This window comes from Manis javanica, chromosome 12 (genome assembly GCF_040802235.1).
Source record: "Manis javanica isolate MJ-LG chromosome 12, MJ_LKY, whole genome shotgun sequence".
Taxonomy (NCBI): domain Eukaryota; kingdom Metazoa; phylum Chordata; class Mammalia; order Pholidota; family Manidae; genus Manis; species Manis javanica.
Window position 1 is genome coordinate 92,904,417 of NC_133167.1, and position 27,838 is coordinate 92,932,254.

General features: G+C 36.5%; 1 protein-coding gene across 3 annotated transcripts in view; it reads right to left on the reverse strand.

Annotated features, from left to right (window-relative positions):
- Positions 1-27,838, reverse strand: part of TNKS (tankyrase) — a 168,399-nt gene that overhangs the window by 117,509 nt on the left and 23,052 nt on the right. For all 3 annotated transcript variants that reach the window (XM_036997576.2, XM_036997568.2, XM_073219073.1), the window contains one exon: positions 9,623-9,718. In XM_036997576.2, the coding sequence (XP_036853471.1) occupies positions 9,623-9,718 (96 nt within the window). The remainder of the gene's footprint in view (positions 1-9,622; positions 9,719-27,838) is intronic.

The following is a 27,838-nucleotide window of genomic DNA, read 5'->3' on the forward strand; positions in this document are numbered from 1 at the left end:
CTATGTTATTTAACTGGTTATAATCCATCACTATCAACACTTATTTTGATGGTCAAATTGTCCCAGATTTGGTTATTGGAAGTCCCTTCAAGGTGGGTCTTGTGTCCCTCTGAAATGCCCCCATAATTTTTTTGAGTACTACCTTACTTTCTAGCACTGTAAGATATTTCAGGCTCATCTTATACCTTCCTAGTCCTAATTCTGAATGGGTCTTTTTCTCCAAAGAGCTCTTTTAAAAGCACATAGGGAATGGCACATAGAAACCAAGATATGGTAAGTAGGTGTGTTCCGTTGCCACTGGTGGTGACAGACTGCTTCTAGGTCTTTTTTGCAGCACCTAGAAGATTCCCTCCCCTCCATGATTCTGATAACTACAACTTCAATCCAACTCCACAAGGTTCTCCTTTGTCTTCCTACAGTCCACATTTATATATTTCTCATTCCGTAGTAAGAGACTTGGCTTCCAACATATTTACTCAAACTAACAATATACATAAAATAGTTTCTGAATTACCATATCATATCATTGCACATAATCTACTCTCTGTTTTTAGGAGGTTTCCAAGGAATCTTGGGATGCAACCTATTATAAGGGCATAATATCTCAGTTCCCTCCAGACCCCCTGCTTTTCAGTTGAATCTGCTGTAGAACAGCATGAAAGGAACTCACCAAGATACTCTAAATACATAAAACGACCTCAGATCAATTTATTATCCAATTATGTAAACAAAAATGTAGATTTGCCAGAAATATAGTACTACAGTAAGTAATGTTTTATGCCACTGTGATTAATGGGTCATCATACAACTTATAACATCAGAAGTCAAATAATTTAAAGAGATCATCACTTCCATTCTTACTTTATAGAAAAAGAAATAGAGGCTAAATGACTTATAAAGGCCACAAAACTAGAAAGAGGCAAACAAAATTGCAGCTGGCATCTCCTCTTGCCAAATGTAAAGCTCTTTTTAAACATACCACTTTGGCTCACAAATCTCTGAATAACAAGCTAGTCCATTAATTCCTAAATAATGTTAAGAGTTAAATAAATACACATGTACTGCTGCTGTGCTAAATCAGTGATTTTCCTGTGTTTTGGACTCATCCGTTCCTCTTCATTCTGCAGTCTAATTACTCAGTTCCATATCCTTATCACCTCAAGCCTGAATTACAATCTTCTCCAAAGCAGTTTCCTTACTTCCCATCTTTCCTTATATTATTATACTTAATGCATGTATGCCTAATTCATACTCCTGAAATAAAACACTCTATAAGCAAGTCTCCCATTTGGAAACCAAAAATAGCTCCACAGGAAACAAATACGAGAACTTCATTGGTCTTACCTTCCTTATCCAAACTTAGGACTCCATGACTCCTCATATGGCACCATGCCTGTCCCTGTTATCAAGCATCTTCTGTTCCACCAAACAGAATAACTCTTCCCTCTTTTCTTCATCAATTTAAATTAGGCATGTGAAGATCTTAGGGAGTGGGAGGTGGAGGGATCAACAAATTTTAGAGGAAAAGAATTCTACTCCAACTTTCTAATCAATCATACTGATGCAGATCGATGCTCATGTGGTCTCAAAAACCTACTGCTAAAGGAAATTCCTAAGATGTGAGAAGGCTTAAATGGCCCTCCTTACCCAGCTGTATACTGTTATTTATGGCTTGACCATGTATGGCTTTCTCCTTTTTGAATCAATTCATACTTCTTCCTAGTGATGTAAGACAGGGACACTTACACTGTGTACATTAAAGCTGGTGTACACCAGAAAAAGATGGTATTCTATAAAAATTACAGTAAATTTTCTAACACTAAGCTAGTTATTTTAATCATGGAGTCTCTATGACTTTATTTCACCACTCATTGCCACCTTATTTTTTTAAATAATAAAAACCGCATGCCATATGTTCAGTGACTTTTTAAAGTTTCAGAAAAACAATTCTTCTAAATCAGACAAACTAGGAAATTACTAGCTTTTCGGCTAGTGCAACTCTAGGACTGAGCCAAAGAGTAAATGGGATTAATGAACAGCCTAGAGAGGAGATCACAAAAGATGGGACTCTGGTTTTCTCCACCAGTTACTGACTGATAAAGCAAAGGCTACTGATAACTTTTAGTTTTAGTCACAATTAAATCAACTGTAAATACTAAAATCCTAATTTTGTTTGTTACTCTGTTAAAAAAGAAACTAACACATCAAACAATGTGTTCTGTGCTGTACTTTGTGACTAGTTTTGAGGGTCCAATACTTTCCTTGTAATTCAGTTATTTAAAATCTATGTTTCTGATCAGCAAGTAGGTTTAGAAAAACAGATGGGCCTCAAGAAGTCCTACTGTTCATGCAATTTTACTCAGTGCTTAAATCCTCAGAGTATCCATATGAGTGATGACTCACTCAATATAATGACTGATTAAAAATAATTTTAAGACTCTATTTCCAATAAAATGGAGTAGATGTATTTTTCCCTATTCTTTCCACTAAGTAAATTTAAAAACCCTGGGCCTTATATATAAAATAAACATAAAAACACTCTCAAAGGTAGAAAGATGAAGGCAGACCACTGAGGGATGTAGGAACGACATAGTGGGGAGCTCCCAATTTCTTTTTGCACCATATATACAGACTCAAGAGCTGAAGAAGCTGGCAATCCAGAAATGCCAGTATGTGCATACAAAAAAAGCCTATTCTCTCTGTTCAAGGGAACAGTAAACGGTTAGCCAAGCAAGAAAAGCTTTAGACAATAACCAGACTATTTCAGCTAAATTCTGTAACAAACCAACAGAAACAAAAATGAAAATGAAAACGAAAACAAAAAAACTGTGGTCCCACACTAACAGACGTTTATAGAACATTCCATCCAATGACAAACAAAAACACATTCTTTTCACAGGCCCGTGAAACATATACCAAAATAGAGCACATTTTGGGACATACAAACAAAATTCTAAAAATGAAAAGAATTGAAAACAAACAGTTCAATCACAATGGAATCAAACTAGGAAGCAATATCAGAAAGGTAAAAGAAAAATCTTCAAACATTTAGAACCTAACTCACTTGTACTAAAAAATCCATGGGTTAAGAGGAATTTTCAAGAGAATTAAAAAAAGAATACACTGAACTGAATGAAAATGAAAATAGAACACATCACAATTTGTGGGATATAGCTAAAGTGGTAATCAGAGGAAAATTAATAGCACTAAAGTTCACCAGTGAATTCTACTAAACATTTAAGAAATTATTTCTTTCAGAAACAAATCATTTCCAGAAAATAAAAACATTCAAGACTTCCTAAAGAACACTTCTAACTCACTCTAAGAAGCCAACATTGCTCTAATACCAAAATAGACATTACAATTCAGGGAAACTACAGAACAGTATCTCCTGTGATGGAAATGCTCTGTATCTTGACTGTATCACCGTCAATAATCCAGTTGTGATACCATACTAGTTTTATAACCTATTACTAGGGGAAAATAATACAGAAGGTACAGGGTATACCTCTCTGTTATTTCTTATAACCTCATGTAAATCCACAATTATGTCAAAAGTTTAATGAAAGTTTCAAACAGTTATTAATCCTTATAATACTAAAGCATTTGTGAATTCTAATGTCATGAGCTATTTTAAGAAAGTAAATGTTACCAGGAATTATTTTATTATAAGAAAATTTTAAAAATCCATTTAAAATATCAGCAGTTTGGTTGTAGCTGAAGCTCTGATTCAAATCTCAAGGACTATGCTATACAATTGATACAGTGTACTGAGGAAAAGTGACAGCTGTTCTCAGGGTATACACGAACAAGGGAGTATGCTTCACAAATACATCATTTTTGATGAGTTGAAAGATCATGCTGGTTTTAATGATGTAAGCCTGCTGGCTTTAATAACCCAGAAAGGTTGATGGGAGGAGCTTGAGGTATTAGAATACTGGGTCATCTAAACAGAAAGATACTTTAATCCCCTCCCACTCCATACAGATAACTGCCTGTAACTCAGGTAAGGCTTGCTTAAATTATCTGGGCTGCCTCTTATCTATGAATAGCTTAAACATTTTAAATATTGTATCTTTCCTTATATTCTAAATATTGTTTGTTTAATATACCAAATGTTATTGAAGTGTACTGACTAGAGAGCAAAAACTTAAGAATTAACAGTTTATCAAGTTAGATAAATCAATGTATTGCCCAATTAATTCATTTTATTATAATAGTATGATGATGAATCTTGCAGATAATATTAATCAGGCAAATTTTCTTTTTTTGACAGGAGCAATCTTTCAGCTGAGAAAGCTGAGAAACATTGAATTTGAGTCCTGAATTTTTGGGTCAGTTCAATTTTTCAAACATGTTTTAAACTACATCCTTAATGAATGAGTAGGCAAAAAAAAATCTGATTCTGCATACATAAGAGCCCTGATTCTGGAGCCAAACTGCTTGAGTTCAAATCCCAATAATTTCCCTTAATGACTGTGTGAACTTGTTAAAGTAACCCACAAACTGATAAAAATAATTCCTCAAGTTAAAGGCATGAGAAATCAGTCTTGAATCATGTAGGCCGATAGTAAAAATGTACTGCACATGATATGCAATATACCACACTGTAGTATAGTTAATGTGCAAAAATGCACATTAATAGAGCAGTGACCAAAAGAAAAGAGTAAAATTTAGGTCCTGCTTTGACATCTTAAAACCTTATGTGACAGCTGCAGGGGGAGTTTGGTATCTCCAGAACTGGAATGTTCTCCAAGTAACTATCCAAGAAATCTGTTGATAGAAGGCTCAGCATATACCTCACCCATCATATTCAAATTTTTTAAATGCACTGTGTTTCATAAGATGTACATGACTATAGCAATTCAAAACAGTTTTTAGGAAGTAGAAAATATAATAAGACTATTACAATATGGCTTGAGATAGCACATAATTATATTGGTCAATGAATATTTGTAGGACCTGGAAAATAAGCTACCCTTAATTACCAGTAATCAGATCCTAGACGTATTTGTTTAATTTTTTAATGTACTTATCTAAGTTCTGGGCACAATGAAGTGAGCAAGACAGACAAAAATCCAAATCCCTGTGAAGCTTTCATTCTGTTGAGTCAAACAAACAAGAACACAAAATAATGCAATCTCAGATATCAATAAATCCATGAAGAAAATTAAGTAAGCTAATGGAATGGAGGACAAGAAGGCTTCTTTGAGGAGTAAACATTTGAGCAGAGATTTGACTCACGAACCATGTGAAGTTCTGAGGCAGTGATCCAGTTTTGGTAAATAGCATTCTATTGAGGCAAACAAACAGAGTGTTTTAGTCTGTGCTAGTCCAGACACAGAAAAGGGCTTCATCTGTTGGAGAAACAGCAAGCACCTAGCTGTATCTGAAGTGAAAAGATGAAGAGAAAATACAGTAGAAGACAAGATCAGAGATATGCGAGGCAGGGGCCAGATCCTGATATGTTATGATTCAAGAGTCTGGATTTTATTCAGGGATAGTGAGAATATATTAAAGAATTTTCTAATCATAGGGCTAATTTATGCTTTAGAAAGACCACTGTAGTACAGTGAGAACTGAGTGAAGTGTAAGTGGAGGTATTATGAGTATGAGAGACTCATTACGAAGCTATTGCTGTCATGAAAGAGAGATGATGAAGATGTGCTAGTGCTGAACCCGTGAAGCTGGGGAGAAAGGGTGGGATGGGGCTTTGAAAGCACGGTAGACCTGAATTACTGACAGGGTGGATGCAAAGTCTGAGAAGAACACAGGAATCCTAAATTTTGGCCTGAGCAAAACCTAGCAAACTGATACAGGCAGCGGCTAGCTCACTGAAGTCCTCACTCACCGTGGTGAAGGTTTTGCTTTTATCTGAAAAGCAGCAGGCAGCAGTGGAGTAGAAAAAGGAAGGAGGATTCCAGACATATTTTGATTTAACATGCCAGGCTCAGCAAGCACACTCCAGACCCTTCACCAGTGCCTCTAGCTGGAGCCACAGCTGATTCCTTCTGGAAAGTCTGGGAGCCTGCCCATCAATCACAGACTAGGATTCCTCCAAAGTGCAGTGAATCCAGATTACAGCTGATTGCTGAGACACCTTTGTGTAAATTTATCTTTCTTCCCTACTCCCCTACATCTAAATCTACAAAGAAACTGCTGGGGCCAGTTGTCTTGGCAACCCTGTGACCATCTAAACTCACCCTCTTTCCACCCCATCATTCTTGTTCTGCCAATGATAAACACTCCTTTGATCATCTGCCCTTTCCCAAATTCTCAGCCTCAACCTGCTGTTACCTCTTCTCCTTACCCAACTTCCTGCGGTGCCTCACAGAATCCCCTTTTCATGATCACACCCCTACATCCTCACTCTCTTCAATGAACAATCCCTGTGTCAGCTGCCTGTAACTTACCTGCAGCACTCCCAAAATAACAGCCCATGCAGTGCAGTCCTTCAGAGGGGGAGCTCCTCATTCTCTAAATGCTCACATACTTCAATCAGGAATGGAGAAATATAACAAGTTTGTGGATGCTTAACACTGAATATAAGTACAATTTCAGTGGAACTGATAAAATGATTCTAAATTCACAAGGAAGAAGAAAGAATGAAAACACACCTGCCCAAATGATAAACACTGGAGGATTCGCCCCCCAAAAAGAAGGATACTATGAAGTCATTATAAATTCATGTTGCAGAAGAAAACTTAATGCCCTCTGGGAATAGTCATGTAACTAAAAAAAAAAAAATTATACAGTAATATGTAAACACAGAGGGCTGATCTGATTAAAGAGAAAGAAGAATGTGGGATGTATGTGCTTAGAAAAAATGGTTATAATGAAGTATACCAAAATGTTCTCTCCAGGTGGGAAAATTATGATTTTTTTTCATACTTTTCCAACTTTGCTTTATTTCCACAGTGAATACATTTTTTATGAGTAAGAAAAAAGGCCAAAATAAATATATTTTTAAAAATCCATAATCATAACATACCCAAACTGCTCAATAAAATTTATATAACCTATTTTAGACTTTACTTATTCCCAAAAAAACAAACAAAATCACCTCCAAGTTATCCTCAAATGACCACCCAGAACTTTAGAGTTGTTAACAAATAACAAAACAAAAAAATGCTCAAGATTGCTTCTTAGCATATCATTGACCTACACAACAATTCAGCAGAGTTTGATGAGTCCCTACAATTAATTATTCTCTTAAAAATACCCTAAATAAACTATTAAAAGCAAATAGCTATATGCTAGGGTCCCTTAACTCTAAAACTAAGAGTATGTTGTTATTTTATATAGCTTTGTAAAAATCCATGTACTCTTTATGCAGAAGAGGGTATTAGTCATTTACATATTCAAAAATATTCTGTAAAGAGAGATTTTCATTTTGTTAATTTCCTTTAAGGAATATAAATATATATATACCTGTATACAGTTTTGGCTATTACACCACATTAGTAATGTAAAAGAGATAAGAAAGTCATCTTTAGCTACTAAATTCCCAAAGAAGGTAAAAAAAATTAAGAACAGAAACTTCAGTCTTAAGTAAGTAATGGTACTCCAAATGCATCTGGCATAAAAATAAAGAATGTCTATCACCCAGAATAATCTCTTAATAGTTCTAAATTAAGGCATTCCTTTCAAAAGATTCTCTTTTTATCTATGCATAATCCTTTTAATTTAGCTTTGGAAATAATACTTCAGCTATAATCCCACTGGGAAGAATTGCTTAAAAGAGAACACCTTGGAATACATTTCATTTAAGTGTTAATTCACTGCATTATATAACATGAATGTGTCAATATTACTAGCTTATATTTTTCACAGAATATACTACTATTACTAGGATGTTTCTCTTTTAAATCGTCTCTGAAAAGTTGTATGTCATTTCCAAAAAAGTAAATACGCTTGAAAAGAACTATTAATTAATTAAGTATTCTAACCAAAAAAATTAGTATCTTCCTATCTAAGCAAAGTACAACGCTAGATGCTTTTCAAATCAAGTTTTGACAGGTACGATATCTGTCCTCCAGGAATCTAGTCTCCATGAGCTATTATGCCAAAGCTTTTTCCCAAAAAACAACAGTCAACACAATGTCCCCTGATATTCATTTCATATTAGGAGAAAGCTTCTTGTTGCTACTTATATTTAAAGTTTGTCTTTTAAAAAACTCAAAGTGGATGTAAAGGCAGTGTTGCATTAAATGAACCTAGCAAATGGACAAGGAGTGTTGGAGGGCTGAAGAGAAGGAAAGGTCGGAGTGAGGACACTTGGCTACAGAGACAGTTTCGGTCAGCACTTACACTCTCCCTGTAGTCCTAGGAATGCTGTTTCTCTTCTGCCCAGAAGCCACTGCAAGGCCGGTGCTGCCAGCACTTTGTAAAAGAGGAGACTGAACGGCTGCAGAGACCTGAGACTACAGATTTTAATTTCAAAATTTTTAATTTCATAATTACATTCCAATTTCTCCTTATCTACACTAGTTCAAAATAGTTCATTCCTCTAGTGTGTGTTATCTGGATTCAGCAACCAAATCACTTACCCTTGTACTAATTGAGAAAAATCATATCACTCTGATTTAGCAGAGACTGTATTAATTTTAACATGGTGGGAAGTTATCTAAGCAGAGAAATTCAGCAAAATTTCATATATTTTCAAAGCTTTCTGATGTAAACATCTTCCATTCACCTCAGAATCTTTCTTTAAAATGCACAGCATGTACTCTACACTTAAAAGTGAACGAAAGATTTAAAAGGAAAGTAAAAGTCATTTACTTTCACACACCTAAAACAATACTATTAGCACTGCAGTGACAGGAGGCTGCAAATTACAAAGGTCAGTTTAGTAAAAGAAGGCAAAGGCTGCAGAACTCAGATGCTGAGAAGAAAAACCAAAATAGATCCAATGCAGCATTTTGAGAATGAAGATCAATGAAAACAGTTGCTCAGTATCATACCACTTACAGTATGATTTTCTATATTGTTATGAGCTATCCTTCTATTCTGGCCTTTCCTCTTGGCCGGTTCTCAACATTCGCCTTAATAAAAACCAACAGTCAAGCCAAAAATTGCCATTATCTAAAGTAAAAAGATTAATACATTGCCTCAGTTAAAAGTATCAGTAAGATAAAAGTATCACCATCTTGATAGAAGTGAGAAGATATGGTAAAAATAAAAACCTGGTGGCAGGAAGGAGCAGCATCATATTTTTTATGTAACTGTTGATCTAAGTAATAAGGCAGCAGGTTGCCTTCCTTATCAGCATGACTCCTATAAAGTAACACAAACGCCCTTGCTTGCTCTACAGTGAAGGTCTCCGAAAGAATCAACTGAGAGGATGAGGTGCAGGAGACTCACGGTCTAACCCATAAAACATGACTAAAATACGAGTGAACTATGTAGGTTATCATTCAGTGCTGCAATTCTCAGAAACTCTCTTTTTGCTTCTGCTTATGACTACACAGCAATTAACGAGTTAATACATCAACTTAATAATAAAACAGAGATAATGGCATATATATTTGCTGAGATTAATCAGTAGAAAAAAAGATAAAATTAGTGCATAAAGATTTTATCAAATTAAGCTAGTGGTTCCATGGGCTGTCTGTTTCCTTACCTGTAAGGACGGCTTTTGCTGAAGAATCGGCCAGGTCCAGGGCTGACTTGCCGTCCGTGTTCCGAATGTTTGGATCGGCTCCGTGCTGCAGCAGCACTGTGCAGGGAAAGCAGAGACAGTATCTTACCTCAGGGATACAAAGATTATTTACTGCTAAGTGTCGCCTCGGCATGGTGTAGGCATAAACATACATTGCACAGTTTTTTCTCTTTCAAGAAAAAACAAAGAAAAAGAAACAAAAAGAAAGGGGGAAAAGGCACTGCAGCAAAGGAGCCTCTCTAGAGTAAAGCAAAGTTGGCAACTTAGGGTACAGTCTTATCACATGACTTAACATCGCAAACACAAAACGAGAAAAATCTTGCAATGGCAGTTTTGGTTTGCCTCCTTCGAGCAGCAGGATGGGAGGCTGCGTGCCCACTGCCTTCCTGTGAAGCGCGCTGTGACCCTCCTCCCTGTCTTTACTACCACTGTGGCTGCTTGTTGCTGGTGCTCCCTTACAGCCCAATTTCCTAACGCTTCCTCTCAGAATAGCTGTAATACTGTGCAAGCCTTTTAGGGGCTCACTGCTACATCTGATACTCGCCATACATACTGGCCTGCTTCCAAGAACTTTAACAGAGAGATGCATGCAGCTCTGGTCCCCTGCACTCAAGCTGCAAAACAGAATAACGTCTTTCCATAAAAAATTCTTAGAAACAGAAATTCAATCACTATAATATATGCTGAGGAATGGATGTTGCACATGCTACATTGGGTAGAAAGTAGTTACAGACAATCTCAGACATAGAGACTTCCCAAAGAGAGAAGAACTTGTTAAGGAAAATCCATATGTAATCATTTATTAATCCAAAACATTTCTCAACTAAATGAGTGTGTATGTGGGGGTAGGGGCGGGGAGGGGAGGGTGACTACTGATGAAATACTACTCAGCCAATGGTAAAACTAATTAATACATTAATAACTAGTCCAAATAAGCAAGATTCAATTACTCTGATTGAAAGTTATTCTAACAGTTCAGAGAGTTAAGATTTTGTGTACTCCTAGAGAGAACGGGAGTTATTACCGTTTACCACGATACCGTAACATAAGTAGTAGATTCAAATAAGTGTTCAAAGATATGTTATATAATGTCCAAAAACACCTGAGCCACTACTGTTGATGAGTCCAAAATTTCCATTCACTAACAGTTTCACGCTGAAGTACATAATGTTCTTTGGGAATATTTGGAAGGCAATCCTCAGATATTACTAGGTAGTAAGTCCTGCTGTTTATAAAGCTCTTCCTTTAAGCATAGATGGCATAAGCCATCTAGCCAGTGGCTCTGCTATGATGTACAAGGCAAAAGGCTTATCTAAGAACTAGGACACAGCTGCTGGGACAATATGCACTGGCATCCCTTACATTAAATCTTTGGTACTTTCAGACTTTGGATAATAAAAACTAGCGATGGCTTGAGAAGATAAAGTGAGACTTTGCCAAGACTTTCTAAATTGTTTCATTCTTAAATGTAAGCAATGAACATAATTATTTTTTTCCAGATATTCATAAACTGACTCAAGAGTAAGTAGAATAAAAGAGCCAGTATAATACATAACTATACCTACTCTTTCATCATAATGAATAAGCTTTTCACAGCAATATTTTTTTTTATTCTAGGAAGAAATCCCAATATGAAGATCGGCTTGTGAAGGGTTTTTATCATGAAGCCAAATGTAATAAAATGTTATCATGTATCAAATGTGAAGCTGACAGCTATCACTATATTTAGTTGGTGACTGATCACATACAAAGGATAGAAAAACAAAGAAATAACAGCTACCATGAAATGCAGATTTTTTTATTGCATACTTCAAGAACTTCAGAACCTGCCTTAAAAGGCAATATATTAATTTAACAAGCCTTGACAATATCACAGGAGCTTTTATGCTCCAGCTTACTGAGTAATAGATGCAAAACAACTGAAAGCCTTATTGTTCCTCCAAAAGTCACCTGAAATTTCAAGCCTTTTTGTTGTAGCCAGTATTTTATCTATCATGTCTTTGCAACTTTGCGATAGAAATCTGCCATTACAGTTCAGCTTCAGTTTTGCTTCAGTTTAGATTACTTTTAAAGGAGTAATCTTTTTACTAGGAATATCTGTTCTCTGAATACTTCTGAGTCATATGTACCTCTTTCACTGAACCAGAACACACAGAAACATCACTGTAGGAGTACGATAGCAATAGGGAAGCAGCAGCTGCATTTTCTGAACCAGATGCTGGTAACAAAATCCACATTAGAAAATATTCAACCATTTTTAATTTACCAGATATGAGTTTAAAAAAAAAACTCAGTAGAGTTAAGAGTTTTAAGAGCAATAAAGGTATTTATAACTAGACCAAAAGGGATCCAAACTTGTCTAACTTTTACAAAAGGGCAGTGCTGGGAGGATTAAATGAGAACAAAAAGTGGCATACAAAAGTACTAAGCACAGAGCCTGGTAATACACATCAGCTAACATGATAAAGCATATCTTACAATGTAGATCGTTTGTACTCTCAGCTCTACAACTAACTACTACTTTAATGCTTTGTCTTAGAGCCAAATCTTCACATCTTTTTCTGGAAAGAACCAGATAGCAAATATATTAGGCCTTATAGTCCATATGGTTTCTGTCTCAACTACGCATCCCTGCCTCAACCCCACCATTACAGAGGAAGAACAGCCACAAATAATACTTAAAAGAATGTGTGTGGCTGCATTCCAATAAAATTTTATTTAAGGACCTTGAAATTTGAATTCATGTGTCACAAATTATTATTCCTGTGATTTATTTTTAATCATTTAAAAATGTAGAAACAATTCTTAGCTTACAGGACTTACAAAAAACAAGGGGGGCGGGGCTGGATTTGGCCCGTGAGTCATATTTTGCCAACCCCAACATTGGGCAGTGATACACAAAGTATTGTCCATGGACTCTTCTAGCCCAAGAACTCTTTGTAATCCATCTAGCATTGATAAGCACAGAAATAATGAGGAAACACTTAAAACTGTGTATGTCATTTTAAGATTATTTTTCCCAGTACTTCATTTTTATTACAGTTTATAAAATTATTGGCCTGGCATGCACTGGGGAGGAAAAAACTGGTCTTCTACCATAGTTTGAGAAGCACTGGGCCAAGGCCCAAATAAAATTGTCTGGGCCTCAGTTCCCAGGTCTGTAACATGGGGAGTGGGACTAGACAGACGATTTCGATATATTTAGGGTAGTCCTCAAATCTCTGATAATGCTTTTAAAATCAAAGACCTGAAGCATTAACATCTTTTAAAAAAAGAGTTGTTTCAAGTAGAACCTTTTCTTTCCCCACCCTCCAAACCAAAATGGGAAAAGAAAAAAAATTTTTCATCTATCCCAATATTTTATATAAGAAAAACAAAACTAGAGGTTGAGACAATAATCAATGAGTTGTAGGGTACATACTGTAACATCACAAATCTCCCCAAACCTTCCTCAAGTTGAACTTGTTTCCCACTATTCTCCATGGAGAGCTGTGTGGAACTATTTTCTAATACCAGAAAAAAAGCAAATACATGAGGCAAAGGTAACAACAGCTTTTAGCAATGTCAGTCTGTATGTGAAGTGGTGACATGTAGGCCTTTCCTGATGCTTTAAAATTTGCCTTCAAAGTTCTGAGCTACCAAAGGAAATAATAAAATGTGACTACTAATATGTAATACAATTAGAAATTCATCTTGTAACATCAACATTCACTGACAGCACACTGACATAAAACAGATCCTTTTTTAAAATTAGCACAATGTCTGAAGCAAAGTAAGGTTTAAAAGAAAAACAAGAAAACAAAACATGAAACATTCAATACATAATCCAAGAGCTATTACGGCCATTCACTCTCCTTGTACTATCTTTAACCAATTAAGGCATTAGCAAACCTCAAAGCCCAAATGACTTCTTGGCTGTATCCAACCATTCAACTGATGCATCTCAAATTCATCTATTTCCTTTTGAAGTTAGAAGGAGGGAGAGAATATAGCAGCTGGCATAACGACAGACAGTTAAAACTAAGGTAGGATCACAATATTCAAGCCACCACTTTGAAAAGAGCTTATGGCAAGGACATGTGATTTTCTCATTTTTGGTGCAGGCATTCAGCTACAGTGAGCCAGGGGCAGACAGCATGCCTTCAGCCTGTAACCAATGCAGCAGAGATGGAAACTATTTCAATTAATTTCTCAAAACCACTCAATTTAAGCATTCATATCATTTTAATTCTTCCAAAAGAAAATAGCTGTACATGTATGCAAATCCTAGAGCATTTTCCTAGAAAAATACAAAGTGCTCCTTTGATAAATTATACTTAAGGACAGGCATTATTAACTGACTTGAGAAGACAGGAACAGAAGCAATGTGAATTTTCCAACCTAAAAATGTAGCAAAACTTTAAGGTAAATTATCAAAAAGTATCTTAGTATAAATGGTAGAAACTCCCCTATTAAAAATATTGTAATTTATTTGCTATGTAAATTTTGGAGCTACAGTAAGAGCCTAAAACTGTTTCTCACAATGAACTGACACTCAATTTTAAAAGAAGTTATGTATGTGTGAAAATGTTTTCCAAATTATTTCATAATCATCTTACTTTTTAAGAGCAGAGACATTTATTTGACTGAGTTTCCAAAAATGAATCACACAAAGGACTAAATTCATTAGATTTATTAGCAAATAAATATTTTAATTTTAGAGCAAAATAGCAAGGGACCAAACTTTAACTAGCTACAATCTTCAATGTATAGGACTCTCACCAACACACAGAGATTTTAAGGGACAGGTTATTTTTTAAGTGATGTACATGATATATTCTGTGGTTAATACATAGACCACTTCTTCCATAGAAATATGTACAGCATGATAATAGATAGTATAATACTATTTAATGACATAATAGTATACCCCTATAACACTGTACATATTTATATACTGTATGTATTTTTTGAGAAGCCATTTATCTTTTCACATAAGATACGCTTTACTTACTATGGCATAGAAGTAAACTAACTGACGTTATTTTATTTTTTTAAATCATAAAGAGTTGATGTACCAAACAGTAAACATGGAAATTCAAGTTACCAGTTCTACCCTACATAGCATTATGGCTTACTGAATTTGATTTAGAATTTAAATGACACAATTTCATGTTTTCAGTATTGACAGACTAGCTTATTTGTACTACCCCTAAGGCTGTAAATAATGAACAGAACTAGATTTAAAACAAAAACATAACATCTTAAAATCATCCAAGAGCCAACAAGATAACTAAAGAATTACCAGCCCAAAATTTGGAGCAAATGCAATCCAGAGGGTAACCATGTATGGAAGCTGCCTTTGTTCCGAAAGCAATTACTGATTGAGAAAAATATAAACTGCCCTCTCAGTGCTTCATGGGTCAAAGGAATAGTAATCAATGCTCAGAGCCCCTTAAAAGTAAGGATTTTAACAAAAACTCTCCCCAAACAAAAAGGGCTGTACCTTCAGGGAAGGAAAAAGTGGATGTGAACCAGCCCTAGTACAGACCGGTTAACTCCAGTTGGAAACCTGTGGGTGTCCGGGCTATCTGAAGCCTTGAACTTGATTTAAGGTGGTCCCATCAGGCAGTAACACCAGCGTAACTGGCAGACTCCTATGCGCATCTTCTCAGGGGAAGGTACCCTTACCAAAGGCCAAAAAATTATTCCTATAAATAAATATATAGTAGAATGTCCAGCAGAGAGCCAAGATCACCAGGCACACAGGTAATATAAAATGCAGAAGCAACAACTGGCATCAAGAGGCACAAAAACAGACTGAAGAAAATCAGCTACCAGAATTAGCAGACACAGATAATAAAGAGAACCATGTTCTTGTGTTTCATGAAATAAAAGGCAAGCTGAAAGATCTAAGTTTGAGGAAACTATAAAAAGTGGTAAGGCAAATTTGTAAAGAGCTAAAAAGAACCTCTGGAAACAAAAATACAATAACTGAAATAAAAAATGAGGGCTTCAGTTTCCAACTTGATGGAGTAACTAGTATTAAGCTAGCCCTTCCTCTTTGATATAAACAATTATAAAAGTGGACAAAACACATAAAGCAATCAATTGAAGGCAGTAGTCAATAGTAGGGCAAAACTGAGATCTTTTAAAGAAAGGAGATTCAAAAGATAGATACCATAATCACTCAACTCTGCCTGAGACAATGTGCCAACCTTGTGCACACTACTGGAATCGGAGCCGAACAAAGTGGTCATGGTGAGCCAAGAAGACATGTGAATTCAGAGTAGATGAGCTGGCTGGATTCTGCAGGGTGGGAAACTGGAAAGGAGGAACCTGTGCAGAAAGCAGGCCTCAGATGTCTGCATCGGAGTTGTCTGTGATAACACGCTGTGGGCTGCCCTATGTATGTGTGAGGCGAGACCACCTGAGGCTTATTAACACGTAGTAGCTGCTATGGGTTGAGAGCATTAACACAGGAGAGTTCAAGAATTGCTAGGGGAGGGAGTAGAGCTGAGAGAAAACTGGAATTCTGGCCTTAAGCGAGTAAAGAAATCCTAAAAAAAACCACCTCATTAACACACTTGGTGTAGAGCTGAGAAAACAGAAAAGCATCTAGTTATGAATAAGCACCATGCCCTGGAGCAAAGAGTTGGGGTCTACAATGTAAAACTATTTTCACAGTAACATGACAACATAATTTGTTTCACTGTATTAACATTTGTTTGCACTGGTGGTGCAACAGCAATGAAAATAAAACCGCTAGTGATTTAGCGCAAGTCAAGGCAGTGGCACCACACCATCCTCACTATCACGACATTCTTCACCACTGTGCATCTGTAGCAGAAGACAAATAAAAAGGCAGCTTCATCTTAGAATGTCCTTGATGACACAGTGCAATTATTAATTTTATTAAATCATGACCCTTGCAAACATCTTTTTATTATCTGTGAAGAATTAGAAAGAATGCATAAAGAGCTTCTGCTACAGATCAAATAACAATGGTTGTCTCCACTGGGAAAAGATGTGTGATTATTAGAGTTGCAAGCTGAACTAGCTACTTTTTGTCATAAAGCATCATTTTTAATTAAAAGAAAAACTGACAGAAATACCATGGTTATTCAGATGTTGGAAGGAGATGTGATTTCAAACTGTTAATGATAATATTTAAGCTTTCAGGCAGAAAATAGAATTTTGGAAAATTTTTTATCTGCCTTCATGAGCTTGAACTTCTGACTAGACTTTTCTACTGTTATCAGTGTAATTATAACAAATCATAACATGTAATTTTTTGATATAATATAAAAATAGTGTCAATATTTTGAAATATCTGACTATCTCAGTGAACCAGTATTTTCAAAATGACCAAAGGAAACCATTACAACATCATGTTTGGGTACATACATGATCCTTTTAAAGTAAAAGGCAGACCAATGGATTGTGTTGCTCAGGAGTACAAAGTTTTCTAATAGGGTTTCAGTTTCCACATTGCAATTAACCATTAAGAAACTCCCACTTGTCAAGTGTGGATGGGATATCAAAAGAGAATATCCATAATTACTTGAAAATGTTAGTAAATATACTTCCCTCTTCCAACTTTAAATTTAGATCTTATCAGACCACACACAGAAGCAGATGAGGATCCAGCTGGCTTTGATTAAAACAGATAGTGAAGATACTTGCATTAGTGTAAAGAAGGACAATATTCTCTCTAACTTCTCTGTTTTGGAAAGTATAGTTACTTTTCATAAAAATGTTATTTCTATTAACATAGAATTTACTAAATAAATTAGTAACTTTTTAAGTTTATAGTTTTGATTTCTAATGTTATATGCAACCCACATAAACAAAGCTCTGCAAAATGCTCAATGATACTGAAGAATGCAGAGACCAAAATATTTGAAAACTTGTGTCCTAGGATAAGCCCTAGTCTAGATACACCCAAATAAACTCTAAAACCAAACAAGATCTGCAGAGGGGACATTCTGGAAATTGAGTCCTACCACAATAAAGAAATTTGGAAAACACTTTGGGCTTTCCACAGAAATGCACTACAAACCATAAAACCAAAGTTTTCTAGTAGTTCAGGGTGATCTACCAGCAACTGAGTTCTCTGCTAAAACAAGAATTAAACATTTTCAGAGAAAGATAAGTGATAACAACACTGCAGAGTCCTTAGAATGTTTGCTATTGAATCAAAGATTATTAGACATATTTTAAAAAAGGAAAATGTGATCCACAGCCACGAACCACAACAAAAAGCTTTAAAAAAAATCACTTCTGAGATGGCGCAGATGTTGGAATTAGTAGATAAAGACTTTGAAGCAACTATTACAAATAAATTTGAAGAATTAAAGGAAAATATGGCTTGAAGAAGTAAACAGAGATTCTTTAAGAACCAGCAGAAAATTCTAGACCTGAAAAGTTGAAGGAATCACACCACCTAATTTCAAGATCTATTTTAAAGAGCTATAGTAATTAAGACAGTGTACTATTAGAGTAAGAATAGATATTTAGATCAATGGAACAGAGAACAGACCAGCACATGAATGGATTTTTCTACAAAGAAGACAAAGTAATTCAATGAGGAAAATACAGCAGCCTTTTTGACAAATCATACTAGAACACAAAACCACAAAACTTGACTATTACCTCACACTGTACAAACAAATTAGTGGCAAATGAGACATAAATGTAAAAGTTAAAGCAATAAAATCTGTGGAACAAACATGGAAGAACATCTTCATGAATTTGATATAGAAAAGATTTCTTAGAATAAAAGGAGCTTAAGCCATAAGAGAAATGATTGACAAACTGTACTTCATCAACATTAAGACTTTCTGCTCTTCAAAAGACACCATTTAAGAACATGAAAAGGCAAACCACAGACCAGAACAAAATGTTAGCAACAAATATGTGTGGTAAGGTCTTGAGATCCAGATTATATGTATAATGAACTCCTACAAATCAACAACCCAATTTGGAAAATGGGCAAAAAAACTAAGACACTTCACAAAAGATATACAAGTTACTAATACATGAAAAGATGCTCAATATCATTAGTCAACATATAAATTGGCATTTAAAAGACAGGAAATATAAAGTGTTAATGAGGATATACTCAACTGGAACTTTTACGTATTGCTGGGGGCACAGAAAATGGTGTTACCATTTTGGAAATCAGTTTGGCAGGCTTTTATAAAAATAAATATACACTATGATATGTCCTATTCTATTTTTAGGTAATAATCCAAGAGGAAAAGAAATGCATTCACACAAAAGACTTGTACATGGATATTCATATTTTTCTTATAAGAATAAAAATTAAGAATGATCTCAATATCCATAAACAGGCAAAAGAATAAGCAAATTGTGGTATATCCATACAACAGAAAACTACTCAACATTAAAAAAAAATGAACTACTGACTTAGAGAAGACAGATGAAATACCTAAAACATTATGGTGAGCAAAAGAAACCAGTCAGCAAAGAACATTTCTGGAAGTGACAGAAACTGATTAATTATTGCCTGAGGATAGAGGGGAAGAGAAAACTGACTATAAATGGGCACCAGAAGGCGACTTGCCCAGCCTCTATTTCCGTAGACTAGGGAACCTCGCCCAGGGGCATTCAAATAAACTGCCTGGCCCTTTGTTGCCTCTCTTCGCCTGCTTATTTCAGCTAAAATTTATCTTACATTTGGTGCCAAAATTCCCGGAAGGAGTGTGAGTGCGGGGCCCCGACTGGCCATCGGTGGGTGGCCCCACCCCCTCCTTCCTGGACCCGGGACCTCAGCCTACTCTCCACTATGTGGACTATTTTCCAAAAGCACTGTCAAAAAAAATAATGCAGGTTGCATTAAAGATGGCAGAGTGAGAGGAGAGACAGAGGCTTCCTCCTAAAACTGGTTACAATTAGAAAATTTAATTGGTGCAACTAATCCTGAGAGAGCAACAGGAAAGAGGGCAGTGCCAGACTGCATACACCTGGAGAAAAGAGCAGACCTCACCGAACGGGGTAACGTACCAGAGCTGTGGCTCCGCGGGACCCGAGTCCTTCCCCCACCCCAGCTCACTGGCAGGAGGAAGAGAAACGGAGCAGGGAGGGAGTGGAAGGCTTGGGACTACTGAATACCTAGCTCCGGAGATCTGCTCTGGGAGCACAAACTTACATTTCATTGTACTTTGATGAGACTCGCATGACTACCGGGTTGGAAAGTTAATACAGGCAGAGTTCCTGGGGAGACTGGGATTCCAGCCACTTGTGGAAAGCAGGGATCCATATCCGGCTACTCTGGGACAAAAACTTATACATGTGTGACCAGCCCACTGGCTCAAACAGTGGAGACAGGCACAGCAGCCGGTAGGCGGGGAACACCTCTTTCCTCCCCCCAGGCACCAGTACTGCTCCCCTGTGACCCCCAACATTTCTTCAGGGGCTGAGCAGCTCCAGAATAGAGCTTCTGGACACTAGAGGGCGCCATATACAAACATGAAACGCCAAAGGAACCTTGTCCAGAGAAAAATTGTAAATACAACTCCTGAGAAAGATTTAAATGATATGGATCTCGTGACTCTTCTTGAAAGGGAGTTCAAAATAAAAATAATCAACATTCTAATGGAGGTACGGAAAGACATCCAAGAACACAGGAATGAATTCAGGTCGGAGATCCAATTGTTGAAGAACACGATGGAGGGTATTAAAAGCAGGTTGGATACAGTGGAGGAGACAATAAATGAAATAGAAACTAGAGAAGAGGAATACAAAGAAGCTGAGGCACAGAGAGAAAAAAGGATCTCTAAAAATTAAAGAATATTGAGAGAACTGTGTGACCAATCCAAGCGGAACAATATTTGCATTTTATATATGAAGAAGAGAGAGAGAAAGGGATAGAAAGTGTCTTTGAGGAGGTAGTTGCTGAAAACTTCCCCAATATGGGGAAGGACATAGTCTCTCAGGCTATGGAGATCCACAGATCTCCCAACACAAGGGACCCAAGGAAGACAGCATCAAGACACATAGTAATTAAAATGGGAAAGGTCAAGGATAAGGACAGACTGTTAAAAGCAGCCAGAGACAGAAATAAGATCACATACAAAGGAAAGCCCATCAGGCTAACATCAGACTTCTCAGCAGAAACCTTACAGGCCAGAAGGGAGTGGCATGATGTATTTAATGCCATGAAGCAGGGCCTGGAACCAAGATTACTTTATCCGGCAAGATTATCATTTAAATTTGAAGGAGGGATTAAACAATTTCCAGATAAGCAAAAGCTGAGAGAGTTTACCTCCCACAAACCATCTCTGCAGTCTATTTCGGAGTGTTCCTAGGGTTGGATAGCTGTCTGTCACCAGAGGTAGTAAAACCACGGTAGGTAGGGTGGAGCAGCTGATTGTGAGGCAAATGCAAAATTAAATTGACTATCCCCAAAGTCAATCAAGGGATAGACAAAAAGTACAGAATTTGATACCTAATATATAAAGAATGGAGGAGGAAGAAAAAGGAGGAGAAATAGAAAAGAACCTTTAGATTGTGTTTGTAACAGCATACTAAGTAAGTTAAGTTGGACTCTTAGATAGTAAGGAAAGTAACCTGGAACCTTTGGTAACCACGAATCTAAAGCATGAAATGGCAATAAGTACATACCTATCGATAATCACCCTAAATGTAAATGGACTGAATGCACCAATCAAAAGACATAAAGTCACTGAATGGATAAAAAAACAAGACCCATCTATATGCTGCTTACAAGAGACTCACCTCAAACCCAAAGACATGCACAGACTAAAAGTCAAGGGACGGAAAAAGATATCCATGCAAACAACAGGGAGAAAAAAGCAGGTGTAGTAGTACTAGTATGAGACAAAATAGACTTCAAAACAAAGAAAGTAACAGGAGATAAAGAAGGACATTACATAATGATAAAGGGCTCAGTCCAACAAGAGGATATAGCCATTCTAAATATATATGCACCCAACACAGGAGCACCAGCATATGTGAAACAAATAATAACAGAACTAAAGGAGGAAACAGAATGTAATGCATTCATTTTAGGAGACTTCAACACACCATTCACTCCAAAGGACAGATCCACCAGACAGAAAATAAATAAGGACACAGAGGCACTGAACAACACACTAGAACATATGGACCTAATAGACATCTATAGAACTCTACACCCAAAAGCAACAGGATACACATTCTTCTCAAGTGCACATGGAACATTCTCCAGAATAGACCACATATTAGGCCACAAAAAGAGCCTCAGTAAATTCCAAAAGATTGAAATCCTACCAACCAACTTTTCAGACCACAAAGGTATAAAACTAGAAATAAATTGTACAAAGAAAACAAAAAGGCTCACAAACACATGGAGGCTTAACAACACACTCCTAAATAATCAATGGATCAATGACCAAATTAAAATGGAGATCCAGCAATATATTGAAATAAATGACAACAACACCACAAAGCCCCAACTTCTGTGGGACGCAGCAAAAGCAGTCTTAAGAGGAAAGTATATAGCACTCCAGGCATATTTAAAGAAGGAAGAACAAACCCAAATGAATAGTCTAATGTCACAATTATCAAAATTGGAAAAAAGAAGAACAAATGAGGCCTAAAGTCAGCAGAAGGAGGGACATAATAAAGATCAGAGAAGAAATAAATAAAATAGAGAAGAATAAAACAATAGAAAAAATCAATGAAACCAAGAGCTGGTTCTTTGAGAAAATAAACAAAAAGATAAGCCTCTAGCCAGACTTATTAAGAGAAAAAGAGAGTCAACACACATCAACAGAATCAGAAACAAGAAAGGAAAAATCACAACAGACTCCACAGAAATACAAAGAATTATTAGAGAATACTATGAAAACCTATATGCTAACAAGCTGGAAAAGCTAGGAGAAATGGACAACTTCCTAGAAAAATACAACCTTCCAAGACTGACTAAGGAAGAAACACAAAATCTAAACAAACCAATTACCAGCAAAGAAATTGAAGGGGTAATCAAAAAACTACCCAAGAACAAAACCCCCGGGCCAGATGGATTTATCTTGGAATTTTATCAGACATACAGAGAAGATATAATACCCATTCTCCTTAAAGTTTCCCAAAAAATAGAAGAGGAGGGAATACTCCCAAACTCATTCTATGAAGCCAACATCACCCTAATACCAAAACCAGGCAAAGACTCCACCAAAAAAGAAAACTATAGACCAATATCCCTGATGAACGGAGATGCAAAAATACTCAACAAAATATTAGCAAACTGAATTCAAAAATACATCGAGGATCATAAACCATGACCAAGTGGGACTCATCCCAGGGATGCAAGGATGGTACAACATTTGAAAATCCATCAACATCATCCACCACATCAACAAAAAGGACAAAAACCACATGATCATCTCCATAGATGCTCAAAAAGCATTCGACAAAATTCAACATCCGTACATGATAAAGACTCTCAACAAAATGGGCATAGAGGGCAAGTACCTCAACATAATAAAGGCCATATATGGTAAACCCACACTATCATTATACTGAACAGCGAGAAGCTGAAAGCTTTTCCTCTGAGATAGGGAACAAGACAGGAATGCCCACTCTCCCCACTGTAATTCAACATAGTACTGGAGGTCCTAGCCATGGCAATTAGAGAAAGCAAAGAAATACAAGGAATCCAGATTGGTAAAGAAGAAGTCAAACTGTCACTATTTGCAGATGACATGATATTGCACATAAAAAACCCTAAAGACTCCACTCCAAAACTACTAGAATTAATATCGGAATTCAGCAAAGTTGCAGGATACAAAATTAACACACAGAAATCTGTGGCTTTCTTATACACTAACAATGAACTAATAGAAAGAGAAATCAGGAAAACAATTCCATTCACAATAGCATCAAAAAGAATAAAATACCTAGGAATAAACCTAACTAAGACCGTGAAAGACCTATACCCTGAAAACTACAAGACACTCTTAAGAGAAATTAAAGAGGTCACTAACAAATGGAAACTCATCCCATGCTCCTGGCTGGGAAGAATCAATATCGTCAAAATGACCATCCTGCCCAAAGCAATATACAGATTCGATGCAATCCCTATCAAATTTCCAACAGCATTCTTCAATGAATTGGAACAAATAGTTCAAAAATTCATATGGAACCACCAAAGACCCCAAATGGCCAAAGCAATCCTGAAAAGGAAGAATAAAGTGGGGGGGGGATTCTTGCTCCCCGACTTCAAGCTCTACTACAAAGCCACAGTAATCAAGACAATTTGGTACTGGCACAAGAACAGAACCACAGACCAGTGGGACAGAATAGAGACTCCAAACATTAACCCAAACATATATGGCCAATTAATATATGATAAAGGAGCCATGGACATACAATGGGGAAATGACAGTCTCTTCAACAGATGGTGCTGGCAAAACTGGACAGCTACATGTAAGAGAATGAAACTGGATCACTGTCTAACCCCATACACAAAAGTAAACTCCAAATGGATCAAAGACCTCACTGTAAATCATGAAACCATAAAACTCTTAGAAAAAAACATAGGCAAAAATCTCATGGACATAAATATGAGTGACTTCTTCATGAACATATCTCCCCGGGCAAGGGAAACAAAAGCAAAAATGAACAAGTGGGACTATATCAAGCTAAAAAGCTTCTGTACAGCAAAAGACACCATCAATAGAACAAACAGGTATCCTACAGTATGGGAGAATATATTCATAAATGACAGATCCGATAAAGGGTCGACATCCAAAATATATAAAGAGCTCACACACCTCAACAAACAAAAAGCAAATAATCCAATTAAAAAATGGGCAGAGGAGCTGAATAGACAGTTCCCTAAAGGAGAAATTCAGATGGCCAACAGACACATGAAAAGATGCTCCATATCACTTGTCATCAGAGAAATGCAAATTAAAACCACAATGAGATATCACCTCACACCAGTAAGGATCGCCATCATCAAAAAGACAAACAACAACAAATGTTGGCGAGGTTGTGGAGAACGGGGAACCCTCCTACACTGCTGGTGGGAATGTAAATTAGTTCAGCCATTGTGGAAAGCAGTATGGAGGTTCCTCAGAATGCTCAAAATAGAAAAACCAATTGTCCCAGGAATTCCACTTCTAGGAATTTACCATAAGCATGCAGCACTCCAGTTTGAAAAACACAGATGCACCCCTATGTTTATCACTGCACTATTTACAATAGCCAAGAGATGGAAGCAACCTAAATGTTCATCAGTAGATGAATGGATAAAGAAGATGTGGTACATATACACAATGGAATATTACTCAGCCATAAGAAAAAAACAGATCCTACCATTTGCAACAACATGGATGGAGCCAGAGGGTATTATGCTCAGTGAAATAAGCCAGGCCGAGAAAGACAAGTACCAAATGATTTCACTCATATGTGGAGTATAAGAACCAACGAAAACTGAAGGAACAAAACAGCAGCAGAATCACAGAACCCAAGAATGGATTAACAGTTACCAAAGGGAAAGGGACTGGGGAGGATGGGTGGGAAGGGAGGGATAAAGGCGGGGAAAAAGAAAGGGGGCAATACGATTAGCATGTATAGTGTGTGTGGGGGCACGGGGAGGGCCGTGCAACACAGAGAAGACAAGTAGTGATTTTACAGCATCTTCCTACGCTGATGGACAGTGACTGTGAAGGGGTATGTGGGGGGGACTTGGTGAAGGGGGAGCCTAGTAAACATAATGTCCTTCATGTAATTGTAGATTAATGATACCAAAAAAATTTTTTAAAAAATGGGCACCAGAGAACATTAGAGTGATTGGAATGTTCTATTAAATTGATTGCTGTAGCAATTACATTTGTCAGAACTCACCAGTAAGTACGCTTAAAGTGTATGCACTTTATTTCATTATTTCAAACACATTTTATATTACAATTCAATAAAGTTGATTTTTTAAAAGCTCAACTGAGGTGTTTAACTGCAGATTACAAACACCCAAAGAGAAAACTATTGAACTACAATATACTCAATAGATGTTTCAAAGAATGCTGCATGGAGAGATAATCATGAACACAGGACAGAGTAAGAAGGTCTAACATACTGTAATCAGTCTTAAAAGAAAAAAAAATACATATATATTTGAAAAGATAATGCCTAAGATTTACCCAGAACTAATAAAAGACACCAATCTACAGATTTAAGAAGCCCAAACAGGATAAACTCAGTAATGCAGAAAAAAAAGTATTACACTTATAAAACAGGAACAAGTACTACTAAAACTCGTGTTGCGTTCACTTGGTCCTTTTTCTTTCCATGACATCCTTTTCGGTGTATAGAATAAGGACCTCAAGGAGCTGGCACCCTTGGTTTACCCTTCTTTTCACTCAGTTTAAGTAATAAACTACCCTAGATCTAATAGTACCTTGCTGCATCTTGACTAGTCAAGTAGGTCAGGCCCCGCATTTGGCCTTAGCTTGGCATGTACTGTGTACTCAACCAGTGGGGAGCCGCCTTGTGCACTGCTGAGATGTTTAACAGCTCCCCTGACCTCCACCCACTAGATGTCAATAGCACTAATAGCACTCCCCCTTGGTGACAACCAAAAATGTCTCTAGACATTGCTAAGTATCTCCTCAATGGGTGAAATTGCTCCTGGTTGAAATCAGTGCTCCTTAGGTTCACAGGGACTCACAACCACTCCCCCCAACCATATATATTTATGGAAGATGGGACACACAAAGGTTCCTGCTGCTTCCCTCTCTCTCAACACGTTCACATACTGAGTTGCTGCAGATGATTTCATTTGAAGAAAGATTTCTATGGCTTAAAAACATAATAGGAAATAAGTAAATTGTAAATCAGTAAAATAGTAACTAGCAATTAAAACAAATGTAATCATAAATAGTAGTAAAGAGTAAAAAATAAAAATGACCTCTAAGGATTTAAGTTTAAGATGCTCTATGATCTATCTATGAATATATCTTTAAGTACTGACTTAATCCATGAGTAGGTTTTTTAAAAATAAGGGGAAAAAAACTACTTTACTAGCTTAAACAGGAAAAATTATTAAAGAACAGAGGTATTTCATTAAAAGCAAAGGCAGTAACATGTCTAAAAATTTATCTTGCTGCCACCTATTACTATCTTCCAGCACTACCACTATTATCCTCAGATACAGACAATACATACACCTGTACTGTCTGAATCTTAATTCCAAATTCTCACTAAAGAGAGTTAGTCCAACTCATCTCAATATTTGGTTCGGGGCTTCCTAAGTTTGGACAGAGAAGCAGGAAGCAGCAATAAACAATGGTGATGAGGAAAAGGTATTAGTTTCGAGAGAAGAGTACTTAGGCAGATACCTCAAGGGCACCTATCACAGTAACAGATCTAAAATTTAAAAGATTATGTAGATATATTTATACAAGGCAAATGACTAAGCTTACAAAAAATATATCTCTAAGAGAATGAAATAATAGAGACTTCCACCTTCTATTTTACACATTTCTATATTGCTTTATTGTTTATTATAAATATGTATGATTTAATAATGTGAGATATTTCTCAGACAAAAGTTATCTTTATGCATGCTTATGTTTGCCAAAATAATACTTCTCTTAGAGCTGTTTAAAGTAATTAATTTGTAATTACTTTTTTTGTAATGTAGATGCTTATTCTTGTCAGGTGGACATTAAATACGGTGAAAGCATTTCATAAATAAGGGCAATATAAAATAAATACATTAATTTAGAATCTGTGCTAATGCTGAGACTATAGAAGTAAGTTCTAAGTAAAAGTCAAGAAGTCATTTTCTATCATGTATAAGTCCACATTTAATCATACTTTCTTTAATCTTCGCCTTTCATACAAAAGTCGCCAAAAATTCAGAATTCTGTCAACATGAGGGACTGTCATACTTGTGACATGTTACTTAGTTTCACCTCAGTGAACTACCTGCCTTCATGTGCCTCATTAGATAGATACCAATTTATAACTTTTTTCCATGTACTTCACTGGAAAAAATCAGAATGCATTTCTTTTTTTAAAGTTCAAAAAAACCCGAATTCTCTTCTAAGTCTGCTTCACTTCCTTGTGGCAAAATATCACAGGCAAGGTTAAGAACACAGCTCTGGTCAAGAGCTGGTCCTGTCGAAACAGACTGCATCGGTTAGAATCCAGTTCCACCACCTC